The sequence below is a fragment of the Rhinoraja longicauda genome, chromosome 38, assembly GCF_053455715.1.
Source record: "Rhinoraja longicauda isolate Sanriku21f chromosome 38, sRhiLon1.1, whole genome shotgun sequence".
NCBI classification, from domain to species: Eukaryota; Metazoa; Chordata; class Chondrichthyes; order Rajiformes; family Arhynchobatidae; genus Rhinoraja; species Rhinoraja longicauda.
Window position 1 is genome coordinate 17,550,988 of NC_135990.1, and position 19,086 is coordinate 17,570,073.

General features: G+C 53.3%; 1 protein-coding gene across 28 annotated transcripts in view; it reads left to right on the top strand.

The window, feature by feature from the left end:
* Positions 1-287: 287 nt before the first annotated feature.
* LOC144610836 (tropomyosin alpha-1 chain) overlaps positions 288-19,086 on the top strand; it is a 43,644-nt gene continuing 24,845 nt past the window's right edge. For 2 of the 28 annotated variants that reach the window (XM_078429787.1, XM_078429781.1), the window contains exons 1-6: positions 297-645; positions 1,494-1,619; positions 14,473-14,606; positions 17,389-17,506; positions 18,297-18,367; positions 18,762-18,837. In XM_078429787.1, the coding sequence (XP_078285913.1) occupies positions 532-645; positions 1,494-1,619; positions 14,473-14,606; positions 17,389-17,506; positions 18,297-18,367; positions 18,762-18,837 (639 nt within the window). In that variant the 5' untranslated portion in view covers positions 297-531. Of the gene's footprint in view, positions 646-1,217; positions 1,344-1,493; positions 1,620-7,207; positions 7,700-14,472; positions 14,607-17,388; positions 17,507-18,296; positions 18,368-18,761; positions 18,838-19,086 lie in introns of those variants that run through there. The other 26 variants (XM_078429786.1, XM_078429780.1, XM_078429794.1 and 23 more) reach the window with 23 other exon arrangements.

A 19,086-nucleotide genomic window follows, 5' to 3' on the forward strand; every position in this document is an offset into this window, starting at 1 on the left:
GGTGAGTGAGTGTGCGGGTGGGCGAGTGGGTGGGTGGGTGTGCGGCTTGGGAGAGTCCCGCTGTGTGTGGTGGGGCTGAGAGGGGGGAATGTGTGGGTGGGTGTGCGGGCGGGTGAGTGGGTGGGTGTGTGGGTGGGTGGGTGTGCGGGCGGGTGGGTGAGTCCCGCTGTGTGTGGGTGGGTGTGTGGGCGGGTGGGTGAGTCCCGCTGTGTGTGGTGGGGCTGAGAGGGGGGAATGTGCTGACGCGGGCCCGCAGCCCACACCGCTCCCCATATACGGTGCTGGCGCTGGTCAGCGGCTCCCGCAACAAATCAGCTGAGCGAGATCGCCATCGGGCAAGGCGGAGCAGACTGCTTCCAAAAAAGTATTAGATATCGTGAGGAATTCAATCTGCCCCCCTCCCCCAACCAAGGAGATATTTCTGAGGCCACTGGAAGATTTGGTTCACTTCAGCCCCGGCTCCGCTCCGCTCGCTCGCCCACGGTCTCTCCCTCTCTCCCTCTCTCTCTGTGCCGCCACACACCGCCAGCCATGGAGGCCATCAAGAAGAAGATGCAGATGCTGAAGCTGGACAAGGAGAATGCCTTGGACCGCGCCGAGCAAGCGGAGGCCGACAAGAAAGCAGCCGAGGACAGGAGCAAACAGGTCGGACCGCGCAGCGCTCCGACACCGGGGAACGGAGGGAGGGATAGTCCGGGGTCCGGACTTGTCCGTAACGCGGGGTCCGGGGTCTGGACCTGTCCGTAACGCGGGGTCCGGGGTCTAGGATTGTCCGTAACGCGGGGTCCGGGGTCTAGGATTGTCCGTAACGCGGGGTCCGGGGTCTAGGATTGTCCGTAACGCGGGGTCCGGGGTCTAGGATTGTCCGTAACGCGGGGTCCGGGGTCTAGGATTGTCCGTAACGCGGGGTCCGGGGTCTAGGATTGTCCGTAACGCGGGGTCCGGGGTCTAGGATTGTCCGTAACGCGGGGTCAGGACCTGTCCGTAACGCGGGGTCCGGGGTCTGGACCTGTCCGTAGCGCGGGGTCCAGAGGTGGGGCAGAGGTGAACGTGTACATGTTGAGATGGAACAGCGTTGGGGTTAACATCAGGAACTTTCCCTGTAAGTTGTGATTCATTGCGGGATGGGAGTGATGTTAAAACTGTCCAAACTCCGGGGAGTGGGTGAGCAGAGCGTGTGTTTAATGCGCCTTTCATCTGTGCATGGTTGTATGTAGTTTGAGGACGAGGCTTTGCAACTGGAGAAGCAACTGCGGGCAGTGGAGGACGAGAGGGATAAGTTTTTGGAAGATTTCAACAAGGCGGAGGAGCGGCAATTGGCGGCCGAGGAGAACGCGGCGAAGGTATCGCGGCTGACGGACCACTCTGCTTGCTAATCTCTCTGCTTCTCTCTCCTCTCTCTCTCCCTCTCTGTCTCTCCACCTGGCTGCCTGTCGCCTCTGTCCTCTCTACTGCGCTCTCTCTCTCTCTCTCGCCCGCGGTGCGCCCTGAAGCTGGAAGATGAATTACTGTCGCTGCAAAAGAAGCTGAAGCAGACGGAGGATGAGCTGGACAAGTATTCAGAGGCTCTGAAAGATGCGCAGGAGAAGCTGGAGTTGGCGGAGAAGACAGCGACAGACGTGAGTATATGAGACACTCGCTTGTAGTCTGCCCACAGCCATTCTCCGCCGCTCCGGGCACACACTCACTCTCTCTCTCACTCTCTCACACACCCACTCTCTCTCTCTCTCTCTCTCACTCTCTCACACTCTCTCTCTCTCTCTCTCTCTCTCACTCTCTCACACTCTGCATGGGCAGCGCCGTCACATCTTCTGTCACCCCCATCCTTGCCTGAAGAATCTCCTTCCCCCTCCATTGCCCCCGGCCGGAGCCTAAAAATAACCGCGCAAGGGTTAACAGGGGCAGAGTAAACAGCAAAGCGAGAGACTGCTTTATAAGGCGCTGGGCTAATTGTGTCTTTCGCGGCCGAGGCGAGAACTCGTTGCCCGGTTGTTGCCCCATGTTTGACAAGCCCCTGGCTGGCGACCCGGGGAGTGTGGGGTGGGTGGGTGGTGGGTGGGGTCTGATGTGGGACAGAGGCGTCCTCCCCACCCCACCCCCCCCCGGGCCACCGGCGTGTAATGTGAGCGGAAGATCACGTTGCCGTTCACACTCCTTAAAAGGAAAAGTATGTGGACTATTCGGAGCAGCGCTTCCATCCTTGGCATCTGGAGCAAGGAGTACGCGCTGGACGCGGGGATGAGGGAGACCGCCGAGGGCAGGCCACGGCCCCCAGCCCCCGGCTCCCAGCCATCGGCCCCCAGCCCAGGCTCCCAGCCCACGGCCCCCAGCTCCCAGACCCCGGCCCCCAGCCCACCGCCCCCAGCCCCCAACCCACCGCCCCCAGCCCACGGCCCCCAGCTCCCAGCCCACGGCCCCCAGCTCCCAGACCCCGGCCCCCAGCCCCCAACCCCCGGCTCCCAGCCCACGGCCCCCAGCTCCCAGCCCACCGCCCCCAGCCCACGGCCCCCAGCCACCAGCTCCCAGCCCACGGCCCCCCGCTCCCGGTCCCCAACCCCCGGCTCCCAGCCCACGGCCCCCAGCTCCCAGACCCCGACCCCCAGCCCACCGCCCCCAGCCACCGGCTCCCAGCCATCTGCTCCCAGCCCACGGCCCCCAGCTCCCGGTCCCCAGCCCACCGCCCACGGCCCCCAACCCCCGGCTCCCAGCCCACGGCCCCCAGCCCACTCGCTCCCAGCCCACAGCCCCCAGCCACCAGCTCCCAGCCCACGGCCCCCCGCTCCCGGTCCCCAACCCCCGGCTCCCAGCCCACGGCCCCCAGCTCCCAGACCCCGACCCCCAGCCCACCGCCCCCAGCCCACGGCCCCCAGCCATCTGCTCCCAGCCCACGGCCCCCAGCTCCCGGTCCCCAGCCCACCGCCCACGGCCCCCAACCCCCGGCTCCCAGCCCACGGCCCCCAGCCACCAGCTCCCAGACCCCGGCCCCCAGCCCACTCGCTCACAGCCCACAGCCCCCAACCCCCGGCTCCCAGCCATCGGCTCCCAGCCCACGGCCCCCAGCTCCCAGACCCCGGTCCCCAGCCCACCGCCCCCAGCCCACGGCCCCCAACCCCCGGCTCCCAGCCCACGGCCCCCAGCCACCGGCTCCCAGCTCCCAGACCCCGGCCCCCAGCCAACGGCTCCCAGCCCACTTGCTCGGTGTAAATCCCAGGGTCTTTGCACCCAGGCCCGGTCAGCTCCACACCCGGGCACCGCGCCCGGCTCCGCCCGGCTGGGTCAACGTTCACATCCTCACCGGCCACACTGGCTGCTCCCTCCCGGGCCAATCCGTGTCCAGGGAGAGTGGATCCGTGCCCAGGGAGAGTGAATCTGCGCTCCCAGATAGAGTGACCATCCCGGAGGCAATACTTAGTTTCAAGGTTTTCGGAGACAATTCCAAATAATTCCGTTTCTCGCTGTCTGGGCCCCGCTCCCGGCCACACGCTGTCATTGAGAGCGGGGTCTACAGTGGACACACACACACACACACACACACACTGCTAAACGTTTACAGTAATGCAGCCTGGATTAGAGGGCATTAGTTCGAAGGACAGTTTGGACAAACTTGGATAGTTTTTTTCTGGAGCGGCGGTGGTTGAGGGAAGACCTGCGTATAAAATGGTGTGAGGCAGAGATTGGGTAGGTGGTCAGAACCCTTTCCCATGGAGTGGGAATGTCCGACATTAGAGGGCAGAGCTTTAAAGTGAGAGGGAGAAACTTTAAAAAAAAGTTGTGTGGTGCAAGTTTTCCCCACAGAGAGTGGTGAGTGCTTGGAATGCATTGCCTGCGGCGGTGGTGGAATATGGATCAGGTGCAAACAGGGGAGATCAGTTAGCTTGGCGTCATGTTTGGTAGGGACATTGTGGGCTGAAGGGCTTCTTCCTGTGATGCTCTGCTCCAAAATCTAGTCAGTGAGTTTCCACAGGAATAGGTTTATATCAATGATAAGTGTCCAACACAAGCTGACCAGCAGCTCTCTGCCGCCCCTGTGAGTCCTCCCCCCCTCCCCCCACACACACACACAGTGCGACAAGCCTGTGACACACAGCTCCCCACTGGCCACACGCATTGGCCATTCTGCTCAGGGGATAGGTCTGTTCTGTCCCACACTGCCCAGGGGGTGGGCTAGGGTGGTCTCACCATAGCACAAACCCAGGGTCAATACTGTAATCCTAACTCACTGGACACAGGTCATGGTCTGACCCTGGCATTCCAAAACAGAGGTCATGGTATGACCCCTGCACTCTGGGACAGTGGTTGCAGTCTGACCCCTGGTCAGAGGTCATTGTCTGACCATCAATGCTACTGGACAGAGGTCACAGTGTGACCCATGGTGCTGATTGGCACCGTCTGACCCCTGGTCGGAGGTCATGGTATGACCCTTGCACTCTGGGACAGAGATCATGGTTTGACCCCTGCAACTGGAGCAGAGGTCACAGTCTGACCTTTGATGTTCCTGGACTGAGTTCACAGTATGGTGAACCATGGACAGTCATGGTGTGACCTCTGGGATCCATAGACAGGTCACAGTCTGACCCCTGGTGCTCCTGGGCTGAGTTCACCCTCCCCCAGTTACAATCTGACTGTGGGGCTTTGGCACAGAGAGGTGAGTCTGTGTGCTCACCGAGGTTCTTGGGAAGAGGCCAGAGTCTGTCCTCTGAGACCGAACACCAGGGACAATTTACAGAGCCAATTAGCCTGCACGTCTTTAGGATGTGGGAGGAAACCGGAGCACCTGGAAAAAAGCCCACATGATCACAGGGAGTGTGTGCAAACTCCACGCGGACAGCACCATGGTCAGAATCAAACCCTGGTCTCTGGCACAGTGAAGCAGCAGCTCTACCTGCTGTGCCACCATGCAGCCCTGCAACTTTTAGAATCATAGAGTCATAGAATCTTACAGTGAGGAAACAGGCCCTTCGGCCCAACTTGCCCACACCAGCCAACATGTCCATTCACACTATCTCACCTGCTTGCATTTTGCCCATATCCCTCTAAACCTGTCCTAACCATATGATTTTGATGGCGTTGTTGCAGTCTCTCTAACATCCCCCCGGAAGGGGAGAGCTGCTGAGGCCTGAACTGGTGGAGCCACTGTCTGACGGTTCCATTGATCTGGTTCAATCCTGCTGTGTGTGTGTGTGTGTGTGTGTGTGTGTGTGTGTGGTGTGTGTGTATGTGTGTATGTGTGTGTGTGTGTGGTGTGTGTGTGTGTGTGTGTGTGTGTATGTGTGTGTGTGTGTGTGTATGTGTGTGTGGTGTGTGTATGTGTGTGTGTGTGTGTGGTGTGTGTGTGTGTATGTGTGTGTGTGTGTGTGTGTGTGTGTGTGTGTGTGTGTATGTGTATGTGGTGTGTGTGGAGTTTATGTTCACCCGGGTGGGTGGGTTTCCTCCCACGTCACAGGGGCGTGTGGATTTCTATGCCCCATTATCCCCCCAGCACCTACCTGATGCATGATCCAATTCAATTTAATGATACCTTATTGTCACATGTACCCAAGTAGTGAGTTTCTTTGTTTTGCAAACAACACAGTAAAATCATACAGCAGACTACACCTAGGCCACATACAAGCATTGCCGACAAAGTTGCAAAAGATCAAAAACAGTTCTATGTTCTGTGGTTTCCTCCCATGTTCCAAATACGTACAGGATTGTATGTTAATTTGGCTTTGGTAAATTTTGAATTGTGCCTGGTGTGTAAAGTGCTGGTGTGTGGGGATCATTAGTTGACGCAGTCTCGGTGGGCCGAAGGGCCTGTTTCTGCGCTGTATCTCTGAACTAAGCTAAAAGTAAAGAACCAGAAATTATTTTTTCAACTCACCTTTGGAGGCGATGTGGCTTCACATTAAAATGGAAAGCAACCCTCTGGTACAATACAGGAGTCACTTACTCAGTGTCTCAGCCAATGAAGGCAAATGCGTTTACCTCTCTGTCTGTGTCGCCACCTTCAGGGAATTATGTACCATTACCCTAGGGTACCTCTGTTCTATAAACCTCTTTGAGACCCTATCATTTACCATGCAAGTCCTATCCTAGTTTAAATCACTCAGATGCAACATATCCCACTAATCTAAGTTAAATTCCATCTGCCATTCCAGACCGCTTGTCATGTTTATACAGTTCTTGTAGCCTGTTGTAACCTTAGATAATCCCTTCACTGTCCACTACACCTCCAGTTGTTAGAAATGAACATGGGTTATTTTATCTGCAGTAATTATGGACAGTTTTGTGAAGCTAGAAGATCCATTGACCATGGAGAGGGAACAAGCATTCTGTACTAGGTTCTCAGGAGTGGTTGTAAAATGACATCTTCAAAAATGGACGATGATAAATCAGAGGATGGTGTGCACACATTCTGCGCATGTCCTCTCCAGCCCAGCTCTTGGTCGTGGGGTTGTATAGAAACAGGCTCCTCTGCTCTCCCTCCCACACTACTCCATTTCCCTCCCTCCATCCCCACTGCATCTCCTTCCCTCCCTCCCCATTCCATCTTCCACCCTCCCTCCACCTTCCTCCCTCCCTCAATCCCTCCCTCCCCATTTCACATCCCTCTGTCCACACCCCACACCTCTCCATCTCTCTTTCTCCCCCACTCCATCTCTCTCCCCTCACCACTCCATCCCCCTCTGTACCAACCCAACATCCCAACCATTGCTCCATAGACCTCTATGTCTTGGCAGTTATATTTGCCTGGATATTTATACAATCTTGTGACAATATCTGTCTCCACTGCTCTCACCACAGCGATCTCCAGATTCCAACCAGGTTCTGTGGAAGAAATCCACCCCAGATCCCATCCAAATCCCTTACACATTCTCCTAAACGTCTGGTCTTCTGGGGAAAGTTTCTTACAATCTAACTCTCTGGGTCCCTTAATTTTGTATCTGAATCAGGTCCCCCCTCAACCCTCCAAGGAAATCGAACCCAGCCGTTCCAGTCTCCACTCATAACTGAGATACTCCATTCCTGACAACATCCAGCTGAATCTCCTCTGCACCCTCTCCAATCTCATCCCTCCCATGGAGTGGAGACCAGAAGTACACACAATACCCCTTGCCTCCCCCTCGCCTCCATCTCTCTCCCACCTCTCTTTTTCCTCCCTCCTTCACGCCCCTCCTTTCTTCTCTCGCCCCCTCCCCTTCTTCCCGCCCAACCTCCTTCCCTCCCAACCTCCTTCCCTCACCTCCTCCCTCCTTCCCTCCTCCTTCCTCCCCTCCTTCCACCCTCCCTCCTCTCCTCCGTCTCCCTCTCTCTTCCCTCCCTCCTCTCCTCCGTCTCCCTCCCTCCCTCCCTCCTTCCCGCGGCCGGCAGAGGGTTAAACATTGAAGAGCACAGCGCAGATTAACGCCGGGTGACTTCCGGCGGGAGTGCCTGTGCAGCAGGGAGTTGGAGCCGGTAACGTGGTGTAGGTTGTCCCGGGGCTGGTAGAGTTGGTGGTGGAGCCGGAGCGGGTGGAGTTGGAGCGGGGCCGGGAGAGCGGGGCCGGGAGAGCGGGGCGAGGAGAGGAGAGGAGAGGCGAGAGGCGGGGATGGCCAACTCCATGCCGGTGGATGCGGTCAGGAGGAAGATTAGGAGCCTCCAGGACCAGGCAGATGTGGCGGAACAGAAGGCAAACCGGCTACAGCGGGACGTGGACAACGAGCGGCAGAGCCGGGAGCTGGTGAGCGCCGCCGGGGGGGATGATGGGGAAAGGAGCCGGGGATGGAGATGAGGTGTGGGGATAGGTTTGGGGGGGGGGGGGGGGGTGGGTGATAGGTTGGGGAGGGGGGTAGGGAGAGGAGAGAGGGTGGGGGAGAGGAGAGAGGGTGGGGAGAGGAGAGAGAGAGAGGGTGGGGAGAGGAGAGAGAGTGTGGGGGAGAGGAGAGAGAGGGTGGGGGAGAGGAGAGAGAGGGTGGGGGAAAGGAGAGAGAGGGTGGGGGTGGGGGAGAGGAGAGGGGGTAGGGAGAGGAGAGAGGGTGGGGGAGAGGAGAGAGGGTGGGGAGAGGAGAGAGAGAGGGTGGGGAGAGGAGAGAGAGGGTGGGGGAGAGGAGAGAGAGGGTGGGGGAGAGGAGAGAGGGTGGGGGAGAGGAGAGAGAGGGTGGGGGTGGGGGAGAGGAGAGGGGGTGGGGGAGAGGAGAGAGAGGGTGGGGGAGAGGAGAGAGAGGGTGGGGGTGGAGGAGAGAGAGGGTGGGGGAGAGGAGAGGGGGTGGGGGAGAGGAGAGAGAGGGGTGGGGGAGTGGAGAGAGGGGTGGGGGAGGAGAGAGAGAGAAACTAGTGGGGGATAGGAAAGAGGGCAGGGGGATAGTGGTGGGGGATAGGGAATGAATGGATAGTGGTGGGGGATGGGGACGGTGGGTAGTGGTGGGGGATGGGTGGGTAGTGGTGGGGGATGGGTGGGTAGTGGTGGGGGATGGGTGGGTAGTGGTGGGGGATGGGTGGGTAGTGGTGGGGAATGGGTGGGTAGTGGTGGGGGATGGGGCCGGTGGGTAGTGGTGGGGAATGGGTGGGTAGTGGTGGGGAATGGGTGGGTAGTGGTGGGGATGGGGACGGTGGGTAGTGGTGGGGAATGGGTGGGTAGTGGTGGGGAATGGGTGGGTAGTGGTGGGGGATGGGGACGGTGGGTAGTGGTGGGGAATGGGTGGGTAGTGGTGGGGGATGGGTGGGTAGTGGTGGGTAGTGGTGGGGAATGGGTGGGTAGTGGTGGGTAGTGGTGGGGAATGGGTGGGTAGTGGTGGGGAATGGGTGGGTAGTGGTGGGGATGGGGACGGTGGGTAGTGGTGGGGGATGGGGAGGGTGGATAGTGGTGGGGATGGGGAGGAGGTTGAGCCGGCGGCATCCCTGTAGAGAGACTGGGCCGCTGACTCAGCGCCGGACTGCACCTTGAGCGGGGGAGCTGGGGAAATAAATGCCGGCCAATACAGCTCGGAGTGGAGGCGCTCGTCTCTGGCTGCAACCTCTGGGAAACCGTAGCCCACTTATGGATTATCCATTTAATTCAAACCTTCCCTCCTACTCTGCACCGTAATTTCTGAGGTTGTCCCCGTGTGTAGCGTGTTTACATAGTGCGCTGCCTTTAATTTGGTCACGGCGGAGTATTGTTTAATAACACTAATGCGTTCATTCGGAGGTGAGACCCGTGTTTTGTGCATACTGGTGCATTCAGTTGTGGTTGTAGTCCCGGACTTGGGCCCAGGCAGTGTATGGGGAGGTAAGGCCGGGCTGCACTCCTGACAAGCCAGCCTTTGATGTGCTGTGCTGTGCCGTCTGGCACTCAGTGACACTGGTTGGATTTGATCAACTGGCCTAACTTGAAGCGAGTCTGAGCGGCGAGTGCAAAGGAGGGGCTTCATCGGTCCAGCCCTGCATGGTTTGCTGAAAGATCGCCGATCAGCCCCACGATAGCTTATCAAGACATGATGCGTGAGGCTGTTTATGTGCACAGGGACTGTTTCACAGGGCAATAGAAACAAATAACGTTCAGCAGACAGCCTGCAACGACTTTGTATTCACCCACCCCCCACAAGACATCATGAATCAGCACCTAGCCGGCATGACTTAGTGTTCCCTCTTGTACCCCCCCCCCCCCCCCAAATATCACGAATCTGTTGTTCGTTCAGTACCTTTAATTAAGAGTCATAGAAACATAGAAAATAGGTGGAGGAGTAGGCCATTCGGCCCTTCGAGCCTGCACCGCCATTCAATATGATCATGGCTGATCATCCAACTCAGTAACCTGTACCTGCCTTCTCTCCATACCCCCTGATCCCTTTAGGATAAAGGCTAAAGGGATCAGGGGATCGATTTAAACCAGCACCTGCAGTTCTTTCCTGACCTTTAATTAAGATGCTGCCTGTCCCGCTAGTTTGTGCCCACATTTAAATTAACAATAGTTTATCTTTTATTCTCCATTTTGGGACAAGGAGTTTGTGTTTGTTTATATTGGAAGACAATGGCCTTCACTACAAACATAAAATGTCATGCAAAGATTGCACGGATTCCTTATTTGGAGTTCAGTGTGTAACTTTGGCCCGTGTCCAAGACCCACGGCTGAGCTTCAAGACGGTGTCTGTGGGGGAGACTGGGGAAGGTGGTCCACAGCCGGGAGAGTTGGCCTCACTGAAGTAGGTGTAGGACTTGAGAGCTGTGAGCAGCTGAGGCCAGAGTAGAACAGCCACGTGGGGTGGGGTGGGGCAGGGTGGAAGGGCCGAGTGGCCTGCTATCTTTCCTATGTAGGAAGGAACTGCAGATGTTGGTTGAAACCGAAGATAGACACAAAATGCTGGAGTAACTCAGCGGGACAGGCACCATCTCTGGAGAGAAGGAATGGGTGACGTTTCGGGTCGAGGGTCTGAAGAATGGTCTCGTCTCGACCTGAAACGTCTCCCACTCCTTCTCTCCAGAGGTGCTGCTTGTCCCGCTGAGTTACTCCAGCACTTTGTGTCTCTCTTCGTGCTGCTATCTATCTTTCCTGTGTATTTGTGAGATGTCCCATCCTCTGAAAGGGCGGGGCAGTGTGGAATGGAGACCAGTGTTAGTGTGGGGGACAAATGGAGACACAAGGTGATTCTACTTCACTCAGCCAGTCGCTGGGGAGCAGCGGCACAGGCCCAGGCCGAGGGAGGGGTGTATGTAGCCGGGTACAGGATACAGCCTGACCTTGCTCCAAGGACACTCGCACACTTTAATCATTTTTGAATCTTTTTTTAAAATTCAAGCAAATCCAAAGGCTAAATTGTTTCTTAGCACTACACAATAGTGCCGTGGTTGATCCTGTCCTGCCCCTCCCCCCTCCCAGCTTTCTCTCTCCATCTCCACCCCCAATCAGTCTGAAGAAAGGTCCCAATCTGAAATGTGCCTATCCCTTTACCCCCGAGATGCTGCCTGACCAGCTGAGCTGCTCCAGAACTCTGTGTGTGTGTGTGTGTTGTTGAAGCTAACTGGCCGCCTGGTGAATGTTGAGGCCAGGTTTTCATGTCATCCACATTTCCCCTGACTCAGGTGATTCAGTGACCCCTGCTGAGGTTGGGGGAGGGGGAGGAGGGAGGAGGGGGGGGGGGGGGGGGAGAATATCCCATCAGACCCACTGCCCAACACATCTCCCTGTCATCCTTTCTCTCTAAATGTCCTGCAGCTTTGGCCTAAGCCAAATGTTTCAAAGTTGCACATGAATCCCTGCCTTGTATTCTGTGCCCCGGTTGAGGAGGGTAGGTAGGTATCCTTGGCCACCATGTCTACATGCCCTTGTGAAATCTCCTTGTGATGGCAGGTCCTTTGATCCTCCCTTCCCATGAGCTTGTGTTGTATAATCATTAATGTTTATAGCTCTTTTTCAAAATAAAGTCTATAGGCCACCACAGTAAAATGATTGTTATCGGTTCGGCTTGGTGAATTAGCTTCCTGACAGCGCCCATTCTCTTTATCAATTTGGCAAGAGCTATGGGGAGAGGGCAGACATTTCATGAACACAGCTCTGATAACACTCTCCTGCTTTTATAATGCAGTTTATTAAGGCTCTGATAACACTCTCCTGCTTTTATAATGCAGTTTAGTAAGGCTTAGAAATCCAGAGAGAAGGAAACCGAGAGTATTGTATAAATCAGCATATTTACAGAATAGAACCATGCAGCCAGGAAACTGACCCTTCGGCCCACCTAGCCCATGCCCACCTAGCCTATGTCGACCATCATATTGCTATCAATACAATGACAATTTTTCAAATACTCAGTCTTTCGTCTCTGCATTTCAAGCATTCATCCAAATACTTCAATGTTGTGAGGTCCATTTCCCTCACCAAGTCCAGATTTCAATCATCCTCTGGTGAAAACACTCCCCCCCCTTCCTTCCCCCCCCCCTCTGCAGTCTCCCACCCAGTGCCATAAACCTCTTCCCTTCAAGACACCTCTGCCTGTGCTGATAATGTTTCTCACTATCTGTCCCCCTCAATATTTTGTCCCCTCAATCTGCCGCCACCTCCCCTCAGCTTTCTCTGCTCAAAAATAAACAAACTCAGGCAATGCAGCTCTCCTCAAAGCTGAAAGCCTCCGCTCCAGGTAACATCCTGGTGGATCTCCTCCACACTCCCTCTAGTACATTGACATCCATCCTGTAGTGTGTTGACCAGACCCGAGTGCAGGACTCCAACAGTGGTCTAACAAATGGATGATACAGTATTGTGTAGAAATATAGAAAATAGGTGCAGGAGGAGGCCATTCGGCCCTTTGAGCTAGCACCGCCATTCAATATGATCATGGCTGATCATCCAAAATCAGTACCCTGTTCCGGCTTTTTCCCCATATCCTTTGATTCCCTTAGCCCTAAGAGCTAAATGAACTCTCTCTTGAATCCTCCCTGCACTCATGGGGACACAAGAGACTGCAGTTGGGACATGGACATGGACAGGCAACATTTCAGGTTGGGAGCTTTCTTCAGTCTGAAGAAGGGTTCCAACCCGAAACAGCACCCATCCAGTGATGCTGCCTGGCCCGCTGAATTACTCCAGGACTCGGTTATCTTTCTCCCTGAACTTATGTTCTGTGCCCTGGCAAATGAAGGCTATTATCCCAACCACACAGTTCAGAAGAAAGGTCACAGACCTGGAACGTTAGCTGTGTTTCTCTCTCTCCATAAATGCTGCCTGACCTGCTGAGTGTTTGCAGCAGTTTCTGATTTCATTTCAGATTTCTGGCACCTGCAAATTATTTTAGATTTTCATCTATTTTTGCCTCCCTAACCACTGCATCGACCATTGCTGTCACCCACACATGCATTCACATCCCTCACTTCCTGCCTCCATCCCAGGATCCCGCTCTTCAGTATGTATATCCTCTGTCCAAAATGCATCATCTCACATTTCTCCATCCGCCTTATAAAGCAATGATCAATATTGTTCTGTAGCTTCCTCACTGTAGCTTCCTCGCTATCAATTTGGGTGGCAGGGTGATGCAACGGTCCAACTGCTGCCTTACAGCGCCAGCGACCCAGGTTCGATCCCGACTACAGGTGCTGTCTGTACGGAGTTTGTACGTTCTCCCTGTGACAGCGTGGGTTTTCTCCGGGTGCTGCGATTTCCGCCCACCCTCCAAAGACGTACTGGTTTGTTGGCAAATTGGCTTCTGTAAAGATTGTAAATTGTCCTTAGTTGTGTGAGATAGCATTAGTGTTTGGGAATCGCTGGTTGGCACGGACTCGGTGGGCTGAAGGGCTTGTTTCCATGCTGTATCTCAATTAAACCAAACACAGACTATCTTTGGCAGCATCTGTGCACAGTGAAATGGAGATAATGGTTTGGGCCGATGATATCTTGCCAGATGCCAACCTGTAAAGTTAACTGTATTTCCCACTCCCCACAGGTGTGATGAGTTTCTCCAGCTTTGGCAGGACTTGTGTCTTCAGCCTGCGTTTCCTTCCCCCCGTAATATGTCATCACAGTGTTAGGGGACTCTATCAGTGGGAGCTGGAACTTTTGACAGGATCATTGGCCATGTGGGTCAGAACTGAAAGATGCCCAATCTGACCTCACTGGAAACGTTTATTGGCTGTTCTGCAATTTGAAGGAATTAATATTAATATGATTAAGGAGCCAAAATTGGAACTGGAGATTTCAGGGGATTTTTGAGACAGTGTGAAACCCAAGTCCTGCTGGGAGAGGTTGGGAAGAATGTCATTGTTGTATTGAGGGGGAAGCAGGAAAAGACACAAATGAGGAAGGGCTGGCAGGTTTTGCATAAGGGAGCAGGTGAATGAAAGGGAAGGCTTGTGTGTGGCATAAACAACAGCAGTGAGAGGATCAAATACGTTGTTGTAAATCCTATGTAAATAGATGAAATGTTTGGAGCTTTGAAAGTCCATGCTTCTGAAATGCTTTGCAACTGGCACCAAAAAGTGCAAAGTTGAATCATTCAAGAGTCAAGAGTGTTTTATTGTCGCAAACAGAACAATGAAATTCTTACTTGCAGCAGCACAACAGATATGTAAACATAATACTACTGTACAAACTGTAGCAGTGTTCACTTCACACTTCACATTCTGATGAAGTGTTTCAGTGTAAAAACAAGTCAAATGCCATCAGAAGGTCAGTGCCTCCATTTTGAAGAATGGTGCAACTGGGGGGGGGTAGAAGTTTAATTTTAGTTTAGTGTATTGTCACGTGTACCGAGGTACAGTGAAAAGCTTTTGCAGCGGAGAGACAATACGTGATTACAATTGAGCCATTCACATTGTACCTTGGAATGCTTGGAGCGTAGTTTATCTTCCGTGGAGCTCAGAGTTAGTTCGTTTAGTTTTATGCCCACTCCTAGCTCCATGTGGGGGTGGTCTGGGTATTCATTCCAGGACGGGCAGGGGGATGACACAAGAATGTTTGTGGGTGGTCATGTGCACCTTCCAGCCCCGTGCCTTGTGTGTGAGGCACACTCTGTGTTGCTTCTGGGCTCTGACCGCTTGTTTCCCCCCCAGGCCGAGGCGGACGTGGCCTCTCTGAACAGGCGCATCCAGCTGGTTGAGGAGGAGCTGGACAGGGCCCAGGAGCGCCTGGCCACCGCCCTGCAGAAGCTGGAGGAGGCTGAGAAGGCCGCCGACGAGAGTGAAAGGTAAGATTTTGCTGAATAGGGGCATCTGCTGGCTCAGCCATCTGGCTTTGTGTTTCATGCTGGGTTCAAAGAGTCATTGAGTCATACAGCACAGATGCAGGCTCTTTGGCCCAACTCATCCATGCCAACCCAAGTGCCCCCTACACACTAGTCCTACTTGCAGGCGTTTGGCCCATATCGCTCTAAACCTTTCCAGCCAAGAACCTCCGTTTGGTTGTTGTAAAATGATTTTATTGTATCTGCCTCAACTACCTCCTCTATACACCCATCCACGTTTCATTCACCCACCACCCTCTGGGTGATAAAGTTGTCCCTCAGACTTCCTGTGAGAGTTTGTTTTGCCTCTATTTAGCCATACTTTTGTTTAATTGATACAATGGCATGGTGAAAAATTGAATTTATTTTGGGCCTTTTGAGTCAAGGTTTGGCTCCTTGCAGGTGGTTGTTATTTCAACACCAATGACTGATCTGTTGGCCGGGTGGTGATCAGGGCTTGATCCTTTCCATGGTTCCAGATGCACTAGGCTCCTGCCCGGTTTCTGTCCTCAACCAGGGCCGGCGTTCAGCGTTCCAGGGAATTTGATCTTTCACTGACGTGCGGTAAAGTGGGAAATCTGACACCAGCTCCCTGCCACTGCAAGAGGGCATTGTCAGATTTTCCCTTTTCCATTTGCATTATCCAAATTAAAGCTGTGTGGCGTGGGATACATGCCGTTTTGTGCTGGAGTGGTAGCTGACTGCTCTCCACCCTCCACCTTCCCATCCCTCCCCCATTCTGCCAGCTAGTCTGTAGCTGCTCCTGTCAGATGATCAGGCGTGGGAAATTTACAACACAGGAGGAGGCCATTCGGCCCATTGTGTCTATGCCAGTTGAAACACAGCCCCCTAGGCCAATAGCACCTTCCAGCACCAAGTCTACAGTTCTTCAGGTCAGTGGTATCATGGACAGGGAAGAAGGGTGTTGGAGTTGAATAGGAAAGGTTCAGAGGGTTCTGGGCCAAACATGGGCAAATGGCATTAGCTTAGATGGGCACCTTCGTTGGCATGAACTAGCTAGGGCAAAGGGCCTGTTTCCATGCTGTATTACTGACTCCTTCGATCTAAATGAACTGGGGAATGACAGATGAAATTTAATTTGTACAAGTGCAATGTGGTGCACTTCAGTAATTTAACGAGGACAGGTAATTGCCAGGCCCTCAGTGTGTTGTCGAACAGTGTCCAAGTGTACAGCTGTATAGTTCCCTGAAAGTGGTGACACAGGGTGGTGAAAGGTGTTTGGCATGCTTGGCTTCATTGGTCAGGGTATTGAGGACAGGATTTGGGACATTATGTTGCAACTGTATAAGTTGTTTATGAGACCACAGTTGTACTGTGTGCAGTCCTGGTCACATAGATATGGGAAGGACGTCATTAAGCTGGAAAGATTGTGGAAAGAATTCCCAAGGGAATGAAGGGCTTGAGTTAAAAGGAGAGGCTGAATAGGCTGGGCCTTTCTACTCTGGAGTGTAGAAGGGATGACCTTGTAGAGGTGTATGAAATCATGAGGGGCATGGATTGGGTGGATGATCTGGATCTAATTCCAGATTAGCAGAGGCTAGAATTACAGAACACAGATTTAAGGTGAGAGGGGAAGAATTTAAAGGGGAACTGGGGACAATTTTTTTGCACAGAGGGCAGTGCGTTTATGGAACAAGATGCCAGTTGAAGCCGTAGAGGAGAGTATTGTTGCCGTCCTTAAGAATTTGGGCAGGAGCATGTATAGAAGAGGTTTAGAGGGATAGGGGCAAACGCAGGCAAGTGGGAATGGTTCGGATAGTAATCTTGGTCAGCGTGGACAGGTTGGGCTGAGGGGACTACTTCCATACTGAATAAACCTCTGACAGTCTATCCTCTTGTCTGAAGTATGCAATCACAGACAACATCACCTTCTGCACATGAATAATGCTACAAGCTACCACATTCTTCCGACAGTGTGGAGACCTGATCCTCCTGCAGTATTTCAGCTGCATCCTAAGCAGTGTTACATTGAGCAGAAACAAGGAACTACAGATGCTTGTTTACAAAAATAGACATAAAGTGCTGGAGTAACTCAGTGGAGCAGGCTGCATCTCTGGAGAATATGGACAGACAACCTTTCGGGTTGGGACACTTCTGAGTTACTCAGTTTCTGACTTGCTGAGTTACTCCAGTACTTTGTGATTTTTTTGTAAGCTAGCATCTGCAGTTCTTTTTTGCAATAAGAGAAAATCCATTGTTCCCTTATTTATTTATAAATGGATAGATATAATCTATATAAATAGATTGGGAGCTATAAATGGATAGGACAGGTTTGGAGGGATATGTGCCAAACGCAGGCAGGTGGGACTAGTGAGACATGTTGGTCGGCATGGGGAAGTTGGGCTGAAGGGCCTGCTTCCATGCTGCATGACTATAAAGAGGAGGTCGATCGGGCAGTATTTGGTATGATCAGTGGTTCTGTGATTTTTGTTGAGGGGGGCCAGGAATGTGAAGTTAGATGTCACCCAACACTGGTGCTGGCAAGGCTTGTTCAGACTGATTGCCCAGGGGGGGAACTGCTGACGGACGTACCTGACCCAGGTGCCTGCCCAGGAAGGCGCAGCTTGACTCTCTGGCATCAGGCTGGGGTAGCATTTACACATCGTTGCCTCCTGGGAACAAAATGAAAACGCTGGCAAGTGTTGGTGGGATCCCTTCTCAATCCCACCCAGACCAGTGTACACCAACAGGTTCATTGTTGTGTTTCTACTCTTCCTTTCTCCAGAGGGATGAAAGTCATTGAGAACAGGGCCCTGAAGGACGAGGAGAAGATGGAGCTGCAGGAGATCCAGCTCAAGGAGGCCAAGCACATTGCTGAAGAGGCTGACCGCAAATATGAGGAGGTGAGACGTTTGTGTAATCCGAGGCTAGTGTGGATACTGAGGCTGGTGCTGGCTGAGAGGCTGGCAATATGCCCAGTGGTATCACAGTTATGGACCTTGTGTAACACAGCACTGGGCATCAGGAGCAGCTCCATCTACATCGTTTGGACTTTTGGTCCAAGAGGGGAGCACAGTGGCACAGCGGGTAGAGCAGCTGCCTCTCAGCGCCAGAAACCTGGGTTTGATCCTGATTCCGGGTGCTGTCTGTGTGGAGTTTGTCCGTTCTCCCTGTGACTGCCTGGGTTTCCTCCGGGTGTTCCAGTTTCCTCCCATATCCTAAACCGGTCGGTGCAGCAGTAGAGTTGCTGCCTTATTGTTCCAGTGACCCGGGTTCGATCCTGACTAAGGGGGCTGTCTGTACGGAGTCTGTACAGGGTTTCTCCGGATGCTCCGGTTTCTTCCCACACTTGAAAGACAGGCTTGTAGGTTAATTGGCTTGGTATAATTGTAAATTGTCCCTATTGTGTGTAGGATAGTGTTAGTGTGCGTGGTCACCGCGGACTCAGTGGGCCGAAGGGCCTGTTTCCGCGCTGTATCTAAACTAAACTAAATCTGTGGGTTAGTAGGTTAATTGCCCCTAGTGTGTGGAGGGTGGATGCGAAAATAGGATACTGTTGTGAACGGGTGATTGAGGGTCAGTGTGGATTGGGTGGGCAGGAAGGCCTGTTTCCTTGTTGTATCTCGAAGCTAAACAAAGACCAGGTCAATGCGGTCTGCCTCAGTCCCCAGTTGACTCATGTTTCCCTTTCAGGTTGCACGTAAACTGGTCATCATTGAGAGCGACTTGGAGAGGACTGAGGAGCGCGCTGAGCTGTCTGAATCGTATGTACACTGTCTCTTCCTGGGCATTGTCAGTGGTGGCCGCTCATTAAATCCTGCTTGGACACAAAGTGCTAAAACATCCTGAGAAATTAAGTCTTTGAGTACAATGAGTGGAAATTGCAGCCTTCCCTTTGTTAGAGATGATGGATGAGAATAATTTTTCACATCTCTCCTCAACTTGTCGATCTAAAAAAAAATCAGTAAAAACGTGACCCCATCCAGCAATGTGAACCAAGCCCTGTACTCAAAGATTTAAAGCACCAATGACACTTGTTCAGATATTAAATGTCTTGGCCGTGTAACGTTTGGGGTTTTAACTTGTTATCTCTTCTTCACTGCATGCTTTCATTGCACACTGTTTGTGGCCACGTGCATTTCTCGTGATCTCTCATAGTCGTGCTCGCCGAGTGGAAGAAGAGGTTAGAATAATGGACCAAACCTTGAAATCATTAGTGGCATCAGAAAGCAAGGTACTGGAACTAATACTATCTGCACTGGCTCACATCACAATGTGCTCTTATGCAATGACACACTCTGGGGGGTTGCTTTGTGTGAAATCGGTGCTGCCTTTGTGCTCAGGAAGGATTTGCTGACTTGCTTCTTCTCTTTGCTGCCTCTCCTCCACTCTGCAATCTGTTGGTACTGGGTTTTCAGTCTTGATGTGTTATTTCCTCCAGGGACCTAAAAGCATTTGCAGTTTTGAAAGAGAAATTGCCGGC